Source organism: Serinus canaria, chromosome 1A (assembly GCF_022539315.1).
Source record: "Serinus canaria isolate serCan28SL12 chromosome 1A, serCan2020, whole genome shotgun sequence".
NCBI classification, from domain to species: domain Eukaryota; kingdom Metazoa; phylum Chordata; class Aves; order Passeriformes; family Fringillidae; genus Serinus; species Serinus canaria.
The window spans coordinates 54598926-54618464 of record NC_066314.1 but is presented as its reverse complement, the minus strand read 5'-3'; the positions used below and the strand labels follow the sequence as shown (position 1 = coordinate 54618464).

General features: G+C 41.3%; 1 protein-coding gene across 1 annotated transcript; it reads left to right on the top strand.

Moving 5' to 3' along the window:
* The first annotated feature begins 5176 nt into the window (after positions 1–5176).
* NDUFA9 (NADH:ubiquinone oxidoreductase subunit A9) lies at positions 5177–18913 on the top strand. The gene is made up of 13 exons (XM_009094076.4): positions 5177–5225; positions 5386–5591; positions 6700–6913; positions 9009–9179; positions 9931–10028; positions 10212–10303; positions 12664–12805; positions 13157–13259; positions 13727–13794; positions 13930–14006; positions 15327–15422; positions 17235–17301; positions 18637–18913. The coding sequence occupies exons 1-13, from the start codon at positions 5177–5179 to the stop codon at positions 18802–18804; spliced, it is 1551 nt and encodes a 516-aa protein (XP_009092324.2). The 3' UTR covers positions 18805–18913.
* The last annotated feature ends 626 nt before the right edge of the window (positions 18914–19539 follow it).

Genomic DNA, 19539 nt, shown 5'->3' with positions numbered 1-19539 from the left:
TACAGAGTTCAGAGCTACACAGTAATGCAGTACAGAATATGAGAAATGTAAAAGCTAAAATCTTAAGGTGTCAATATGAGCTGCAAATACTCCCAGGCATCTTACCCTAGGGGGTGGGGACAGCATTTAGATTCCATATAAACACCAAAGGAAACTCCTGAACTCTTTTTACAGCAAGGGTTCCACACTTGGAAAGGACAGAAGCCTGTTCAGACATCTTTTGGTAAATCACACCAACACAAAGGGTTTCTGTGTCAATCCTAGACATGGGAAGGTAGAGAGGGTGGTCTTTTTGAAAATTGAATGCCAATTGAGAACAGTTTGCCAGCTTTGTTATCTATGATCCAAGCCAAATCCTGCTTGTCTGCCTGGAGCAGCCTATTTTAAGCTGCTGGCCATATATAACAGTGTCCTGTAAGCAGGATTTATAACTTTTGTGTAGGGTGAGAAGAGCTGGCAGAGAAACAGAAAGCAGAGAAACAACTGGCCTGCAACTAAAATCCTTCAGATGATTGTCCCAGCTGAGCTCTTCCCAAAATAATTGCCAAGCTAATTTAAATGTGAGGCAATATCAGTACTATTAAAGACAGCTATATGCAAATTTTTCTTTTTATTCCTGAATTTTTCAAGGGTGTTAATTATGAGATGGTTCTTTAAAATAAACAGTGTAAGGCAAGGTTCCTGCACCTGAGATTTTACAGATAAATCTGAGCACTAAAAAATAGAATAAAAATATCTTAAAAAAACAAACTAACAACAACAAAAAACCTCAAAACCAACCAGCCACAGAAATTACTTCTCATCTGTATATTCCAAGGTTTTTTTATTTGGCAATATTTTTTGGAAACTTCCAAGTATTTTAGAATGAGAAGAAAATATTTTAAAATCATATTTTAGTGAAGCTATATATGTGTGTGGGTAGAGATGAAAAATTAGTACCTGTATTAAAAAATACAGAAATAAACATTCCTTTCAAGTGATGAAATACAAAAGAATTGTACATGTTTCAGCCCAAAACACCACATCTTCCTCTGGCCAAAGATAACACAATATTTGCCAAGTTCCCTTCCCAGACATGTTTTTTCCTTAGGAAATCCATGTAAAAGGCCCTTTTCAAGGACCTGGTCTTAACTCCATTTCCTAACCTCAGGATAAAAGGATTCTGCTTTTACTCAGGTCTTCTTTCCAAAAAATAAAGAGAAGAAGCTGTGTGTATGTGGGGTTATTGTGTTGATTGTCATGATAGAAATTTATCTTCCGCTCAGGATCCAAAATGGATTTTTTTAATAGAAATTTATTCATAATTCCTATGAACTATATGCATATTTTCCCTACATACATATTTTCTACTCTGCTTGCAATGTAAACATTTCAGCATTTTTCTATTGCAGTATAGCTGGAACTTGAACCTAAATAATCTCCTTTCACTTTCACAGCTGAATTTAGTGCAAATAGTGAAACTGTAAAAAGATGAAAAGCAATTAAGACTATTATCTTAGTAACATAAATAATTCCACCAAACACAAAGGAGCTAATTTCCTGCTTGAATGTCTTGTCTATTTAACATGCCTTCAGTGTTATAGCTTAAGATGGAATATTTTAGATGCATATTTTGAGTGTGTACAGTGGTTTTGATAGCACTCAATGGCACAGTGCTGCTATGTCTCCTGACCTCACCGATGGGGAGCTCTGAGGGAGGAGGTTAAAGTACAAAAGCTTTTTGGAACTGCAAAGAGCAACCATCTAAATTTCAATGCATGGGGAAAGCTGTAGTACCCATGCAAAGAATGGCTAAAAACCTCTGAAACTCTACAAAGCTGCTAAAATGTCTGCCTTTTCACCCAAAGTATATTTAAAAAGTGCCTGTGAGTGCCAGTTTGGGACAAGAGGATGCCTTTTTTTTTTCCTAATTACTCACCTCCTGTCACAGTATTTACCTTTCTTTGAAAGAAGAGGGGAAAAAACCCAATTAAGTTGCTTGCTGAGGAAGTGTTAATTGTACACTGCACTTGCACATGGTACTAAGAAGCCTTCATGGACATAAGTAAACACTTTAAAGTGCTGGTGGTATCTGTCACTGCAAGAAAACATATAGCAACCTCAGGATTTTATTGTTAATATTTTCAGTCCTACAAAGAAAGAATCCATTAAAGAGCATGCCTAAAGCACAAAGAGCAGTTCCTGATATATTTCTGTATATTCAGATTTTCTACTACTAATCAATTTATCTCTGGCCCTAGGAAAACATTGTCGTCCTCAGTAAGAATACCTTTGGTCAAGGTATGTGTAAAAGTAGCAGGAAAAATTGTTTTCCCCCTTATCTTTGCCCAAGTGGCAGAGTGAACAGCAGAAGAAATATGAATATTTTCTCTTCATAGAGTATTTATTTTGATTTTCTTCAGCTTCCTTCAGACTGCCTACTCAGTCTATCATCTGTTAGAGACAACCATGGTTCCTTGTGAATTATTTCTTACCACAGGCTTTCATGAAGGGGCCTGATTTTCAGCACACAGAACGAAATGTCTTTAACATTAACTTTGAGCAACTTGGGCAACAGATGTTCCATAAATGCTATAGTCTTTATTTCTGTCCTTATGGAAATGCAAGAACATTCTTCTGACTATGACATGCCTGCCATAAGACAGGAGGGTCCCAGGGAAAAGTGGAAAAGTGTAGCTTGGATCTTCTCCCTGCAAAAGTACTCAAAGCAAAGGCTGTCAGGTGGATACTCAGGAGAGAAGTATTTCTGGAGGAAAAGACACAAATCTCAGGATTCTACTTGTTTTCACACTGATCTTTTCCAGACTTGACAATTTCCAAACAATCTCCAGAGCAAACTAGACATTATGGCAAAATACCTCCACAGTGTACTGAGTTGAGTTGTCTTGCAAAATAGAAAATTAACTTTTGCACAATTAAAGACACATAAAAAGGTGAAGTTAAAGATGTGACTTTCTACAAAACCTCCTCTTGCTGATATTGCTATCTAGGTGAATTTTAAGTCTCTTTTTTAAAATCAAATGAGATTACAATCTCAAGAGCTACCAACAATTTTTCCTTGTATTCCGAAGAGCAGTGTTGGAAATGTCTTTGTAAAAGCTAAGTTAGAAACGATGTTCTAACAGGGCAGACAAAATTTCCTGTAACTTCACAGGGGTTTTGGGAGCATGTTGGCCAAGTTTATACTATTGCTTCTTTTTTCATTGTTGTAAATATTGCATTGAAGTTCCTTTTAAAATCTAGGCAAAGTCTATTAGCACACTCAGCTATGCAGCAGGAGTATAAGAGTTGAAAAAGGGGATAAAATGTCTTCCATCAAGAAAAGAACTCTGTAGGAAAGGTTCCAGAACCTAGTGAAGCCATAAGGAATTGAGCTTATTCCGTCTCTCTGTATAATTACAGACAGGAAGAGTTGAAGACTTAAATATCTGCCTACATAAAGACAATATTTTTTTTTTTTTTACTAGCCAAATGGGAAAGTTCCTCTGCACCACAAGAAACCAGATAAAACAACCCATCACTATATGAGATGGAGCAAAAACCAGCTGGTATTTAGGAATTTTTAAAAGAGATTTCTGATCAGAAAAGATGAGAAGGCAACACAGTTGCCACAAACAAGAAAAAAACACAATATCTAGAGCTTCTCCTTTCAAAGTCCCTATTATCTCTCTTTTCATGTCACATACATATCTAAAACTAAGCAAAAGCAGGAAAGGGAGTTATGGCCTTAATGCCTTTGTATTCCACTGCAGGGAGGGCTAAGAAAAGAAAAAAAAATGCTGTTAATTATTGCCTTTCTTCTAGTTCTATTCTAAGACTGTTCTTGTGAGCTATTGTAAAGGGAAAGAGGAAAAGGAGAATTTTCTAAAGGTATTGCAAGCTCTGTAGTCACTAAGATCTGCAACCTCCTGAGAGATTCTGAAAGATTTTGACACCAATATCGATGAGTAGAAGTGAAATGCAAATTTTTTGGGGAAAACTATTATACAGAATTCAGGAAAGCTTTAGAAAAGAGTGAAAGAAACTTGAGAAGGAACTCATGTAAACCGACACTGAGGTGTGCATTGGAAAGCTGCAAGAAGGGGTTGGCTAGCAACTGTTTCTTTCCCTGGCACACGAAGTCAGAGTGCCCCTTGATTGCCATAATAATTAAGGGTCTTATTAGGGTTTCAAATGGAAGGTCAAATTTCTTCTAAACTGCATGTGGAATCCTATCCTTTCAGTTTCGCCTAAAGACTTCCAGGATCATCAGCTGCCTTAAAGATCCTAGAACAAAAGAGACAGTGCTGGGCATCCCTTTTCCTGCTCAGCTTTAAATGCCACAACACACTCGTATTATGCTTCTTTTTTTTCAGCTGCATGTACCTTTACACTTTGGCTCCCTCACTGAGCCCAGCTGGATCATTTTAATCCGGAATCAAAAGAGGAGAAAACAGTTGCCCTGAAGAAAACATTCCTTTTGAAGGCTATTAACAATACCCTGTGAATTGGGGCTAGAAGGTTTCCTTTCAAACTAAATGGACTACCCCATTCTTTCTTTTGATTATGCAGAGTTCCTGAACCTGAACTGTATCAAGTGGAACTATTGGTCACAAAATGTGCCCGCTCAAGAAGCTGTTGTTGTTTCCACATTTAACTCACATCCTGTAAAAAGCAACACACACCCTGGACTTATGCCCATGGACCATCACATTCCTTCACTCTTGCAGAGCCCAGCTTCAGAACTTGCTATGTCCAGCTATTGCTCCCAATCCAAAGCTCCTAAAAGAAAAAGTAAGCACTGGCCTTCACTTTGTCCTTGCAGCTTTTAAAGTGCAGCACACCCAGGAATGCACGCTAAGCTCTTGGGACCCTCATGCACTGTCAGTCTCAGAGTCCAGTTACAAAGCTAAGAACATTCAGCAGCTGGTCCCACAGGAGAAATTCTAGGAGAAAGAAGCAGTGCTGGAATTCACTTTCCTTTTGCAGCCTTATGAACTGCACAGCCAACAGTGAGGCAATTCGTCTTCCTTCACATTCAGAATCATATGTCCCTTTCTTCTATGCAGAACACATGCTTTCAGTCTGGACTAGAGCATCCACAGCAAAACCCCTACACTGCCGGCTCTCACACGAATGGTGCCAGGACAGAAAAGCGCTCGGCTCTTTCCTGGGCACTGACAAAATGAACCACACGATGGCGGTGTGGACTCGCCAAGGAAGAAAATGCGCTTCGCCTATGCGAAGTACCGGAAGTGCAGATCCAGGTTGAAATCGCCGCTACGCTCAAATCAACAGTCAGGACAAAAGGATTTCACTGCTCTCCCGAGTACAAACTCTTATCTGCCCCACACTCAAGCGGCAACATGAACTCCTTTACACTAATGCATTTTTTCACTCTTGCAGAGATCGGCTACAAACTTGAAACCATCTGGCAAAAGCAAAGCTCACTAAAGTGTCAACTGAGAATGACTTACAACTTCAGATGCACCCAGAGATCTGCTCCTCACACTGCTCAATTTGGCATATGGTTTCCACTTCGCAGAGGTGGCCTTCAGAAATTTTGGCCTTATTTTGGACAAGGTCCTGTGCTCAGGATTGGTGTGCAGCTGGTAAGAGTGCCCCAGGCAGGTAATGCCCAGTAACAGTGTTCTGGCACCTTTGTAGGGGCTCATTTCCTGGATGCTGTTTATACCAGAGGAGGGAATGCCATTTCTTTTGAGATGGGCTTACAGTTCCTCTCTTTAGCAAAGAAAACAATTTTGGATCCACAAATTGGGTGGGTAATCTTGGTGAAATTTAATGACTTTTCCTAATAAGCAGCTCTGTCAGTGAGAGCTGTTGAACTGTTCTGGGAATGCAAAAGCTAAGCTGTTGATGAGCTTTCTGTCCTGGTACCTTTAGTGTGTGAGCAGTTCCATTTGGATCCTGGCTCTGTGAGACTGAAGGGTTATGATGGTTCATAGAGCTGAAAAGAAAGTGCAGATAGTAGGGTGTGTACTGGTAGTTCTTTGGGTGCAATGGAAGTTGTAAGCAGCAAGAGCTTTCTCAGCTGGCATTTTTGTGAGCCGTGTTTTTGCTGGATGGTTTCAAGTTTGTAGCTGGACTCTGCCAGAGCGAAAAGATTTACTAGCACAGAGGAGTTAATGTTGGCGTTTGAGTGTGGTGAGAATCAGAGTTTGTACGTGGAAAGGGAAGGTCAGTGAGATCTTTTTGTCCTGACACAGTGGACTGGAGAGCATGACGTTTTCAGCTTGGCACTGCACTTGGAGTGGTTTAGAGCAGGGCCAGAATTTCCTTCTTTTGCAAGCCCACATCGCCACCGTACGGTCAGTTTTATGAGCGCAGAGAGTGCCGAGCTAAAAGCTAGGCCTTCATCCTCCCCTTGCCGTCTGCTAACAGGCCAAACACACGGCTGAATCGCACTTTCCTTCTTAGCTATGCACAGCATCACATCTACCGCTAATTTAAAACTTGTTTCTTGGAGGCCGGGCTCTGCTCCCAAGAAACAAGGCACAGGACAAGAGGAAATGGCCTCAAGCTGTGCCAGGAGAAGCTCTGGTTGGACACCTCGAAGAATTCCTGCACTTTAAGAAGAACTTTTTCTTGGACATTAGAATAGGCTGCCCAGGCTGGAGATGGAGTTATTGTTACACCCTGAGGTGTTGAAGGAAACACCAGAGGCACCACTCAGTGCCACATCCCGGCTGACGATATTAGGCGATATTGGGTCACAGATATGCCTTAGCGACTTCCACAAACTCTGCCACGGCAACGGGCTCCGTGACTTCGGTCACCTCGCCAGCCCCTGAGGGGCTCCGCGATTCCGCCCTGCGCAGCTGCGCTGCGCTCACGGCCCCGCGCACGCGCCGCCCCGCCCCAGGAAGACACAAGATGGCGGCGGCGACGCGCGGGATGCGGCTTCCAAGGGCAGGTGAGTGTCAGGCCCGCCGGGCCCCTCATGGCTCCCGCTATGCCCACTGCCCTCAGCCAGCTCGGCCCGCCCGTGCAGCTCTGCCCCGGCCCGCCCGTGCAGCTCTGCCCCGGCCCGGAACACGCTCCGCTCCCGGCTCTGCGCTAGGAGAGCTCGCACCGCAGCGGCTGGAAAGGAGCTGTGAGAATTTTTCCGGGGCGCGGAAATGATCGTGTTTGTGCCTCCCTTCTCCTTAGGGAGATGGGCATTGGGGCGCAAAGGGCTCAGGATATATCTGGGGCTGTCACTGCCCTATAGCTAAAAGCTTGGATTCCTTTTGCGGTTTCTTAGGTAACTCTGACCTTTGGGCTATGATCTGTGGTAAAGTTCAGCTACCAATATTATATTTAAAGCGTGTATTTGGGTCTATGACTCTGTTTAAACTGATTCTGCCTGCAGTCTTAGATTGAGTAACATGGGAGATGGCAAACGTGTTTTCTTGGTAAAGGGCAGGGAGGAATTTAATATCCTTTTAAAGGGAGCAGTATGTTCTTTATTTACTTAAGTGGCTGTCAGACTGCCTTTCAGGACAAAATGAGAGATGTGGTGTCTTTTTCCAGTTTGTGGGGTTGGGAGAGAATGGGGATAGACAAACTTTTGGGTAGAGAAAAAAGTGCTTTGGGTTCGCTGGAGATAGTTGAGCTTGAATTCATAGAATGAAAGAATTATTTGGATTGGAAGGGACATTAAGAATCATCTGGTTCCAACCCCGTGCCATGGGCAGGGACACCTTCCACTATTCCGTGTTGCTCAGAGCCCCATCCAGCCTGGCCTGGAGCTCTGCCGGGGATGGGGCAGCCACAGCTGCTCTGGAAAATGCAATTTGAAGCAATGGTTGGGCATATAACCGTAGCTGGTGATTATTTAGGGTAGCCAGACCTCATAGAGTTACGGAACAAAGTTGCTCATCACTAAACACCTTATAGCATATGGTAAGCACAACAGGGGAGTACACAAAAGTGGGAGAATGTGAAACAGTAATAGATATTATTTGTTAGTGTGGTAGTGAAGAGGCATTATGAAGAGCCTGCCACCAATAATTTTTGTAGAAGTAACAGCATGGAAGCCACTGAGTCGCTGAAAGCTATAAATTATTAATGGTTTTTTAACTTTTGGTGGCTCTCAAACTGTCTTTCTGGACAAAATTTGAGATGCAATGTCTTTTTCCAGTTTGTGGGATATGGAAAGAACAGGGATAGACAGACTGTTGGGTAGCGAAAGACCTCCGTCAGGTGCTGAAATCTGGTTGTCTGGTTTGAGCTTTGCCAGCTGAGGTAACAGAATATCATTTCTATTTGCCCTATCCTTTTGATCTTCTGAACATTGTGGATGCAGTGTCAGTGCCCCTGTGAACTGGTAACTCTTAACCACGTTGGGATAAAACCTTCTTCAATGTGCACATGTCAGGTTGCTCCAAATCCCATCCAGCCTGGCCTTGGACACTTCCAGGGATAGGGCAGCCACAGCTTCTCTGGACAACCTGTGCCAGGGCCTCAGCACCCTTACACAGAATTTCTTCCTGATATTCTATCCTATAACTGTCAGTGTGAGGCCATTCCCTCTTGTCCTGTCACCGCATGCTCTTGTATATCAGTATCCTGATGATATCCTGCCTCTATGGCTCCCAAGTTTTCATAGCTCCTTGAGGAAAGGAACAGCTTTGAGGCAGTATGCCATGTATCATGGATCTGTTCTTTGCATCTCTCCCTCTCTCCTTGCTTCAGAGTTGTGATACAGGAGGTTTACTTCCTCTGCTATATTTTATACTTTTACTGAGTATTCTTTACTTGCTTCACCTTAAACTCATAGTGAGTTTTACTTGCTCTTTAAGAACTGATAATCTTTGTTTGCTCCTCCCCTGTCTCAGTTTGGTCCTTTAACTTCCCAGGCCTGCTCCCCTCTGACCTCTCCAAATACCTCTGAAACAGCCCATAAGGAGCCTTGGTATGGGATATTAGAGAAGAAGGATCTGTGATGAGAAAACCAATTTAAGCTGTGAGTTAGCAGTGCGGAATCCCAATTAACATCCCAAACTCTCTCCTGTTCCATGTTGCAGGCCATGGAATTTCTGTCCTGACTGCAGCACCATCGGTGTTGCAGCAGCACCGGCAGGTTCATCATGCTGTGATCCCTCATGGGAGAAGTGGAAGATCCTCTGTCAGTGGCATTGTGGCCACTGTCTTTGGAGCCACAGGTTTCCTGGGACGATATGTTGTCAACCGCTTAGGTAATGCTCACCAGGAGTACTGATTAAAGAAACTACCCAAAAAAATGTTTAATGAAACCAATTAGTTTCTAGGTTGCAGGGTGATGGAGAAGTCTCTGGCATTGTGGATCTTAAAAGTGTTTTGCAGTCTGCATAAGTTCCAGCATGTGACAAGTAGTAAAAAGTGTTTTAATCAAAGAAATTCTGGAGCTTTGGAAGATTAAGGTCATTAAAAGAAGTCCTACCCCTTGATAGAATGCAAGTCTGAGGAAAGCTACAGCATATATTTGATTCTTCTGGTTTTAGCCTTATTAGGACATTTTACTAAAGGTTTGCAGGAGTTTGATTGGAATTCTTTAAAATTGCCCTTTTGAATTTTTATTTTGGAAAATAACCCTTGCTGGTTTTTTCCCTCCTTCTTTTAATGCAGTTTACAAAATGTAAAAATCCTTGTAAATATTCCATTTCTTAGGTATTGTGCTGTGTTTATAGGACACACGATTTTTGTTGTTGTTTGTTAATGAGTTTTGGCATTTTGTTTTACAAGCCTAAATATTAAAGAAAAAATCCTACTTAAGAATTTGAATTATGTAGGATCAAGAAGAACCTTAGTTCTGTTCTACTTTTAACTATGCAGATATGCATTCAAGATACCTATGTCTAATTGTAGTGCTTTAATGCCAGGGGGAAAAGGGACCTTTGTTTATTCAGAAATTCATTTACTTAAAGGTATGTATTTGTTTGAAACTTTGGGGTTTTTGTGGCCTTTTAGGTCGCATCGGCTCTCAAGTCGTCATCCCCTATCGGTGTGATCAGTATGATCTGATGTATCTGCGGCCCATGGGTGACCTGGGGCAGCTTCTCTTTTTGGTGAGTCTGGCTTGAGATCAATCACAAAGCCCTGGCTGTACAAGGCAGCCAGGTAATCCTTCTCAAAGACACAGCTCCAGCTGTTGTTTAGCCTCTAAATGGAAGTGGTGTGAAAGAGCTTGCTTTGGTGATGCCTATTTATACATTATCTCATCTTTTCACCATTTGATGCTCTGCTTGCAGGAGTGGGACTGTAGGGACAAAGATTCCATCCGAAGAGCCGTGGAACACAGCAATGTGGTCATTAATCTTATTGGAAAGGAATGGGAAACAAAGTAATTTTCTTTTTCTTTCTTTTTTATATGTGATAGATTTGCACCAGTTATTGTAGCCATGTTTTACAGCATGTGTGTGCAGTGATGTTGCCATTGGTCTTGGCTTCTGTGAAAAGGCAACACTAACATTTTGCATATAAAATTTCTTTAAAAGGTTAACTCCAGTCTTGGTTGAGATCTGCTTTGGAAAAGTGCATTCCTTCCACAATTTTCCAGTGTACAACTTTTGTTCTGTCAGAAGAATCAAATGTGCTGCTTTCACATACCTAATGGGTGTTCCCTGAGTGCCTTCCTATAGATGACAGAGCCTCACCAATTTTTTATATTTATATTTACATTGACATTTTTTATATTTAACTCATATTTACATTATATTTACATTATCACAGAAGTAAGATTTCATCCTGTCACTTGGACATAGTGATGAATTGTAGCCTGCTAGAAAAAGCCATGATCAAACAGGAATAGCTAATGAAGAGTTGATTATTAAGTTGATCATTAAGATTATGACTTCATTCCTTGGTAGAATTTTGGCACGGACAATATTAGCTACAGAAGCATTCTTTGATAATAATTTCTAAGAATAGTTTCTTTATGAAATCCATTTAAAAATTCCCATATTTTAAGTTAAAAATACCTGTAACAGCACCTTCAGTGTGTGTGTGGGTTCATGCAATTATGTCCTTTTTATTTAAAGCCTTGTGCAGAACTGCCAGACAAAAATTTAATGGTGAGATTTGCCTTTGTATGGTGTATAATTTTTGCTCTGGGAGTAGACAGAAACAAACATAGATATCAAAAAGAGAGTTTCATCTCTCTTTTTAAACCTAATGCTTTTGTTGCCCTTTTTTTTATGAACAGCCCATTGATCAAAATTTCTGCTCTTGTATTAAAAGTGTAATTATAGAAAGGACAGTTTATTTTATTATTAAAAGGAAGTGTGAGGACAACAACAGAAAGTTTCATTCTGTTTAAAAATCCCCAAACCTTGTTCTCTGTACAGTTTCAATCGATTGAAACAGACAAGTCTCGGTCCATGTTTAAAACTTTTGGACATTACAGAACTTAACCACTGTGTGGCACAAATGTTTTAATCACGTTATTTGTACATGTGGGTATCAGTGGTGGTGCTGAAACCCTGAGATCAAGTTCTCTGGTTTGTTAAATACAAGGTCAGAGTAAGTGTTGTAATCGTCCCAGAGCCTATGAAATACTTGGGCAGAAAGAAAAGTAAGATTAGATGGAGAGATCAGTCAAAAAAAGCAAAGCCTACCATGAAATATTTTCTTCCTTGCTTTGTACTTGTGTCCAGGCTCCTCTGTGTGTACTGTGTTGTTTGAAACTCCATGGTTACAGGAGGGATGTTGTTCTCATGTGTTTCTAAATCTGTTTTGGTGAGCAGAAAAGAAGGGATGGTTCCCAGGATCAGATTAGTTTTGAGCCTTATTGAAGGCTCAAAAATAACTTTGTATTTTTAAGGCTTTCTTTGGACTCCAGTGGGATCTGAAGAGCTGTGGGAGGATATAAGGACACAGAGGGAGGTGTTTGGATAAGATGTTTGTTACCCAGAGCAAATGGTCAAGATGCAGGGGTGCCTACAGGGACAATACAATAACATGAGAAGCCAGTTCTCTTTCTTGCAATTTTGGAATTGTTGGCAGTTCTGCATGGAGACAGAGCTTCTGTATTGATCTTGATGAGATCCCAAACTGGTTGACAGTATAACCCTCTAATTTAGGCCCCTTGAATGTCATACAGTGAGCAGAGGATTTCTTGCTTCTCCTGGAAGTCCCTTTCAGCTCTGAAATGTTCTAAATACTCTGACAAATTTTTTTGCATTGTTTTTCCATTTGCATGAGCATCTCTGTGTTCTCTGGTTTGTTTTTGTCTTCATCCCCCTGCCAAGCATCTGCCCTGATTTGTGCTGCTCAGAAATTTTGAGCTTCTTTGTAGTGTAATTAAGTGTGTCAAATCAAGGCAAATTTTGAACAGGATTTATAAAAACAGCCTTACCCAGAGTTCAAGATGCAGGAGTCCTTCTTTTAATAAAAGTAATGTGTTTTCACTTTCACTGGGAGTTTTCTATTTGTCACAGACAAGTGGGCAAGAGGATTTTTCATACTGATTTAATCTTATCAGGTGAAAGGGCAGTGAAGCTAAAATTGAAGATTACAGTTGCAGTTTCAATTTCCTCTAATTTTTATTATATGAAGACTCCATCATGAAGGGAAATTTTGTTTCTAGCAAAGAGTGTCACTGTAGGTTTTTGAAAATACATTCAAGTAATATGTAATAATTGGCTGAGTGGCAGCTATTGTTGATTGCTCTTAAAGTAATGTTTAGGTCTTGCCTTGCTTTAGAAACTTCAGATTTGAAGACGAATTTGTAAATATTCCTCAAAGTATCGCACAGATAAGTAAGGAAGCTGGTGTGGAAAAATTCATTCATATCTCTCACCTGAATGCTAGCATGAAGAGTCCTTCCAAATACCTCAGAAACAAAGTAAGTCTGGAATCCACTTAAATGTATTTCCTGAGAACATACTTTGTGTTTGGTTTGGTTTTGGTGGTTTTTTGGGGGGTTTTTTTCCCCAGCTGGGGGTGTGTGAAGGACATCAATGTATGAATTTACTACAGGCTGTTTTCTGTAGCTGAGGAATGTTTGGGCTTTCTGTGAGATCTTTATCTTAGTGCAGCATCTCAAGGATAAATGGCTTAGATATAAATAATTTTTGTGTGACTAATGGCATCATTTCTTTCACTTCTGTAGTCAAGGATGCCTTCTGTTATGAAAGGCATCCACTTCTGCTTGGCTCAGCATGGATGTAATGAATGTGTGTGTTTTAATTGGTAGGCTGTTGGAGAGGAGGCTGTGAGGGAAGAATTTCCAGATGCTGTAATTTTGAAACCCTCTGAGATGTTTGGGAGAGAGGACCGATTTCTCAATCATTATGCAAGTAGGTACTCTTGGAATAATAAACCCATGTATGATTTGTGTAACTGCCTGTAGAGAACAGAGAGGAAATGGGATTTGCTTCTGAAAAGCAGACAGGTGTGTTCTTATCAGCAATGTGTGGAATATACAGCATCATACTAAATTCTCACCTCTTGACAGAATTCTTTCTCAGTCTAGTTGGATGTTGCTCTCTGTTTTTATTTTTGTAATCATTTTACTTTGTGGGGGGAGGGGGTATGTACTGACCCACTCTAAGGAAACAGCAAATGCAGCCCTCATTACTGTTAATAAGAAAACTAAATGTGTCTTGAAAAAAAAATGCTGCTACAATTGGCTGGGAGTTCTTCCCAATGCTATTTATTTTAAAGAGAAGACAATTTTCAGAAGAGATCCACACTCAGTGTGGTGTCAAATGTCTTGGTTGTTCTAGTACTGAAAGGATTCCCAGATTCTCTTTTTTTCCATCAGACATGCGCTGGTTTGGTGGCGTCCCTCTTGTTTCTCTGGGCAAAAAAACAGTGAAGCAACCAGTCTATGTAAGTTTTCCATTAAATCCCAATCCCAAATCCTCAGTGGGTGGATGTGTTGGTCTGTAAACCACCTCTGAAAGAAGAGTGTGTGCACGTATTCCTGTTTTCTCTTGGTAACTTGTCAGAATTTGTTCCTCACAGGTGGTTGATGTAGCAAAGGCAATTATTAATGCAATTAAAAATCCTGATGCAAAAGGAAAAACATATGCCTTGGCTGGGTAAGTCACTTTTTCTGATTCTAATTAACTGTAGTACATCTTTTTGATGTCATTTTTTGGCATGCTGCACAGTACATTTAATTTCTCCATCCATGCACACAGTTTGAGCTGCAATAAATTCCACCTCCTTTTTGGGAGGAAAAATGGCTCAAGCTCTTACTGTGAGTATTTTGAAAATTCTAATCTGGGCCCCACTGCATTTCATGTGATGTATGTGCACACAAAGAAGTAGGCAGCTCAGGAAACATGCTAGACAGTATGGATTTGGGGAAAATTCTGGTAAAGTTGTGTGGAAACCACCTGGAATTAGAATGGTTTAGAGGCAGTGGATCTACAGTTAGAAACTGGATTTACAGGTTGCCCAGAGAAATTGTGACTGCCCCATGCCTGCAAGCGTTCAAGGCCAAGTTAGATGAAGCTCTGAGCAACCTGGGATAGTGGAATGAGATGGAATGAGATGGTTTTTAAGGTCCCTTTCAACCCAAACTATTTTATAGTTCTCTGATCTCTTGGAACTTTTTTGAAGAACATGTCAGCTGAAGGCTCAGAGAATGTTTTGCAATGGCAGCAAATTGCCTGGAAGGCCAAGGGAGATACCTGACAGCTCAGTCTGAGCACATCTAGAGAACCCAAGATGCCAAGGCAGGATCTGAACAAGAAAGGAATCTGAATTCCTAATGGTTTGTGTTACTCTTAGGCAAGTGGATGGAAGACTGACTGCTTCATCCTCTCTGTCTTGAGAGAGGAGGAATGCATTTTTTGGACAGTTTATATTTCTTTTAAATAGAACAAGATACTCTTAGTCAAGTAAAGGCAAGTGAATCAATTTCCCTGCAGTCATTTCCTACCAAAGATGGGATGTCTTGTTAATAAAGCATCCTTAATTCTCCATTTGATTTCTGGCCTCCAAGTGGGCTTGAGCAAACTTCAGTCACGGTACTGGAAGTCTTTGAATTCAGAATTGGAGCCAGCATGGAAGGAGGCACATTCAGTCGTGCTTTCAAAGGACACAGAAACACTTCATCCAGTGTGGTTGTGGTGGGTTAGCCTTGGCCAGCAGCCAAATGCGCACTGTTCCTTTCTGCCGAATCTTTTCTGTGCTTTTCCCCAGCTCCAGGATGGGCCCTTCCATAGGCTGCAGTCCTCCAGGATAAACCTCCTCCCTGTGAGCCACAGGGGAATCTCTGCTGGCAAATTATTTGGATTGAAGAAACAGACTTTTTGTAGCCTTGGGGGTGGAGGGTTTAAAATTGGGTTTTTTTGGTGCTAATATTGCAGTGTAGCTGACTAAGGTGTGATGTTTGCTGCGTTCCCTTCTAGCCCTCACCGGTACCTCCTGTATGACATGGTCGAATACATCTACGCCGTTGCCCACCACCCCTTCATTCCCTACCCACTGCCACGGCCTCTCTACCAGTAAGTGGGACCCTAATTCAAAAAGCTCTTGGCAGCGCAGAAGCTTAAATATCTGTTGCATGGGCTATTTAGTTGCCCAGTTGTTATTAAAGTGGTGGGGCTGCAGAAGTTGCCTTTCCTGAGGTACTTGTTAGCCAGTTTTGAGCCTTCAGCTCGGGGACAGGCCTGCATTTGATGAGCCGGTACATGAAATGCATGCTTGTAGTGAGCTTAACATAGCTGTTCATTCCAGAGTCATTTCTCCCTGACATCTAGGGACAGGATGAGAGGACATAGCCTCAGGCTGCACCTGGGGATGCTCAGGTTGGACATCAGGAAGAATTTCTTCACAGAAAGGGTGGTTGAACATTGGAATGGGCTGCCCAGGGAGGTGTTGAAGAAACAACTGGACATGGCACTCAGTGGTCTGGTCTGGTTGACAAGGTGGTGATCAGCAAAGGTTCAACTTGATCATCCTGGAGGTCTTCTCCTAAGTCATTCTGTGATGGAATGGCTTTGCTGAGCCAAGAAGTAGCAAAAGGTCCTAATTCAATAAAATTAGTAGCAAACCAAATGATTTTTAACAATACCACAGGGAAAATCTGTGTGTATGTTGCTGACTGCAGGCCCTGACAGATTTTTTTTGGCACAATCTTAAGGATCTGCTACTGAGCCTGGGCCTGATCCTTAGGGAATAATCACATCTTTTTGAAGAGCTACCCCAAACAGTAAATGCCATTTCAGAAGTTGCCCTCAGCACGATGGGGCTGCGTTATTATTGGTATACTGGTCCTCCTCGTTTTTAGTACAACGGAAATTAACAAGCTTAATCAGTCACTAGAGTTAAAACCCTCTTAGCAGTACGACTCAGCATTGGATCCATGGAAGTGCTGATGGATAACACTTAGAACATCCTAAACTGTTGTGGCTGTTCCTGTATTGGCTGCAAGAGACACCAGGCACATGGCTCTGGGGACACAGAGCAGCTTGTTAGAAAGGTGCTATGTGGGTGCTTCTTAGTTTCGTTCACATTTGCTGCAGTTCATGTTACGCTTTTTTATTTATGGGCTAAATTAAGTGATAGTTCATATTTTTGAAAAAAAGATGCACCTAAAAGGCAGATGAGCCTGATTGTGTTTATGTGCAGTAACTCAGAAACACCCTAATTTGCCAGGTGAACTCTTCAGCAAGAGGTCCTGCCTGTTCAGTGTGAGATTCTGCTGTTGATCCCAAGACACTGAGCAAGAACTGTAGCATTATTTTCTTTTCCCTCTCAGATTTCCTTTCTTTCAAGGGAAACGTCATTTGTGAAAACTGCAGATACCCGAATCTTCACCCTTTTTATTGATTGCTCCAGATTCCACCAGCTTGCTTGTGTTGCTGATAACTCATTTAGTTGTCAGCAAGTGTGTTTTCTCCTGGAGGCATTGAATCCAATGTCGTGACTAATTGGATTGCTGCCTACACTGGCAAGAAACAGAGTTTGAATGAAAGGCAGGGGCAAGACTCAGCCCTCTGGTATGTGGGGAATTGGATGGGGGATTTGCTTTCCCCACCAACTAACGCTCATTTTAATTTCTAGAGATCTTCTTCTGCAGTCCATCCAAAGTAAAATAAAACAAAATCCAATAATTCAGGAGCAGTTAATTACCAGAAACACTGCTAAGAACTTGGTGGCTGGCACATGTAGTGCTTTAATGAACTCAGAGCTTGCAAGAGCAGCTTCAGAACAAGCTCTTGCTCACCATCTATTAAGTCTGAAATAATTTTTACCAGATTTCTGTGGATCTGAATAAATGACTGCACTTTTTGCAATATTTTGTCTGTTCACAGTTTAGTTGCAAGATTCTTTGAGATGAATCCGTTTGAACCATGGTTGACACGGGACAAGGTGGATCGGGTAAGTGTGGGACTAGCCAAAAATCCCTCTTGGGAAATGTTTCATTGTGCATTTGTAACTCCCACTTGCAGTTTTGCATTCCCCAAAACCACATCGAATTAAAAACAGCCAAAAGTAGAGGTTGGATGAGCAAAGTGAGGGGGGAAGTGCTCCCCACTCTTAGTCAGTTTATGTACCTCTAGATGCACTAAAATCACTTCCATCATCCAGGGAATGGTGTTTTTAACAACTGAAATTGAACTGACACCCCGTGCACATTCCAAAATCTCACTTAACATTCAAGTGTGTTTCCTGGGAGAACGTTGCTGCTTCATGTTTATTCCTGACTTCTCAGAGTGTTTCATTGGGGGTGGAGAAATAAGTTGCAAAAAAACGAACTGCAGGCAAGGAAAAAGTAGGAATTGGCAAATATTAGTGTCAAAATTTGGCATATGTGTAGGCTAGCAAAGATAGTCATGTACATTCCCTAAACTTTCTGCTTTCTCAATTATGGAGTGACTATCACACCTGTTTTGCAGCATTGGAATTTCAATGTATTTTGTTATAGCACAATACCAATAGCCTACTTAACCTGATTGTTCCCCAGGATATAATTGTAACATCTCCAAAAATCTCTCTTCAGCTGCCTTTGTAGTTTCTTCCATTACATTTCATAAAATAAGCCTGCACCAAATCACTAAAACTGCTGTAAGTCAGCTGTAACATAGATTGTGTAAGAGGGAGTTTCTCTATGTCACTTCTGGGTCTGATTGTTCCTCTTCCCAAGCTTTTCTTCCTTAGATATTCTGTACCATATTAAATGTGTTTGATTCAAAAGACCTTTCAAGGAACACCAGCAGAAGAGAAATCTCTGTTTTCTATGGGTTGCATATATGGTAATAGAATTGACTGTGGTAATAGGATCAACTATTTGTCCAGAGCCTTGTTCTAAAACATAAACAGAGCAAAACCATCTACTAGAGGTGATAATTCAACACATTTTCTTGACAAATCATAATATCCATAATTGGAGTTCAAGTATAGTCTTGGAGTTCCACTTAATTTTACTGTTGTGATGCAGTAACCTCCCTGATAATGTATGGAGAATAAAGGAAGGCACTTCCTGCATGGTATGTATTCCTGAATTAAAGCCTGGAGGACTTCTTGCTGGATACAGAATACCTCCTGTTGAAGGTCTTGGTACTCAAGACCTTGTGTAATTATGCCACAGTTCTCTTTGAATCTTTCTTCTTTCTCTATTTCTTTTGGCAGGAGAATAATTGCATTGGGTGTAAAGCTGTTAATGTCAAATGGGTTATCTTTTTTTTCTTCTTACCCTCCCCATTATTGTTGAAGTTTCACACAACAGACATGACATTTCCTGACCTTCCTGGTTTTGAAGAGCTGGGGATTGAACCAACCCCTCTGGAACAAAAAGCCATCGAAGTCCTGCGCCGTCACCGCAGGTTCCGCTGGTTGGACGCTGAGCTGGAGGAAGCAAAGCCAAAAACACAGCCCATGTAACAGCTGGCAAGGGGGATACTTAAAGCTTCTTAAACTGCCTTTGGATGACCCAACTTCTTTGGAGAACTGTGTACATACTGAGTAAAATGTATTAATCATGTAAACTGTATTTCACCAGTGTTGTCTTTTCAGTTAAGGGGGGGACTGTCACTGCAATGTGGATTTTCTCTCTGCCACAGAAGCAAGTAACAGTTTCTTAGCTGGTGAGCATTGTAATGTTTAGAAGGTTGGGACTAGAGGGAATATGCCATAACACTTGTCCCTTCCTCCCTTGGCTCTCAAACAAAATGTATCACTGAGCTTTAGGTGCTCAAATAGTTTCAAGAGTGTTGCTGTTTGGGACTAGGTCATCCAGAACATGCCCTTTCCAATAGGAATTGCTGGGAATGCTGCCTACTCAGACTACGAGTTCTCAGACAAAGCCCTGGTTTTAAGTTTTTGACTCTTATGAACTAGGTTTTCTCCACTAAACATGGCTCTTAAAGAAAGTGTTAGCCCCCTTTCATGGAGTTGTAGAGAGCTACAAAGTCACTGAGTCTTCTTTTCTGCAGGTTAAACACCCTGAGCTGATTGCTGTAGCCAGAGAGCAGAATCTCTCACTCTTTCTGTATTGCCAAAGTACAATGAAACTCCTGGGCAAAGTGTTTCTCAGATTTCAAGAGCTTCCACATCAAAACCGCTGCTGCTAATGTTTACTCTGTGAGAAAGAGGCGGGCTCTTGTGAGTGTGAGTTTT

What these genes read in the sequence shown, in the direction of transcription:
- NDUFA9 (XM_009094076.4), top strand. Translation starts at nt 5,177, where the DNA reads ATGGCGGTGTGGACTCGCCAAGGAAGAAAATGCGCTTCGCCTATGCGA. An exon ending in CCAAATACCTCAGAAACAAA is followed by an intron (nt 12,806 to 13,156) that starts GTAAGTCTGGAA and finishes TTTAATTGGTAG; the next exon opens with GCTGTTGGAGAGGAGGCTGT. An exon ending in CTGCCACGGCCTCTCTACCA is followed by an intron (nt 15,423 to 17,234) that starts GTAAGTGGGACC and finishes GTCTGTTCACAG; the next exon opens with TTTAGTTGCAAGATTCTTTG.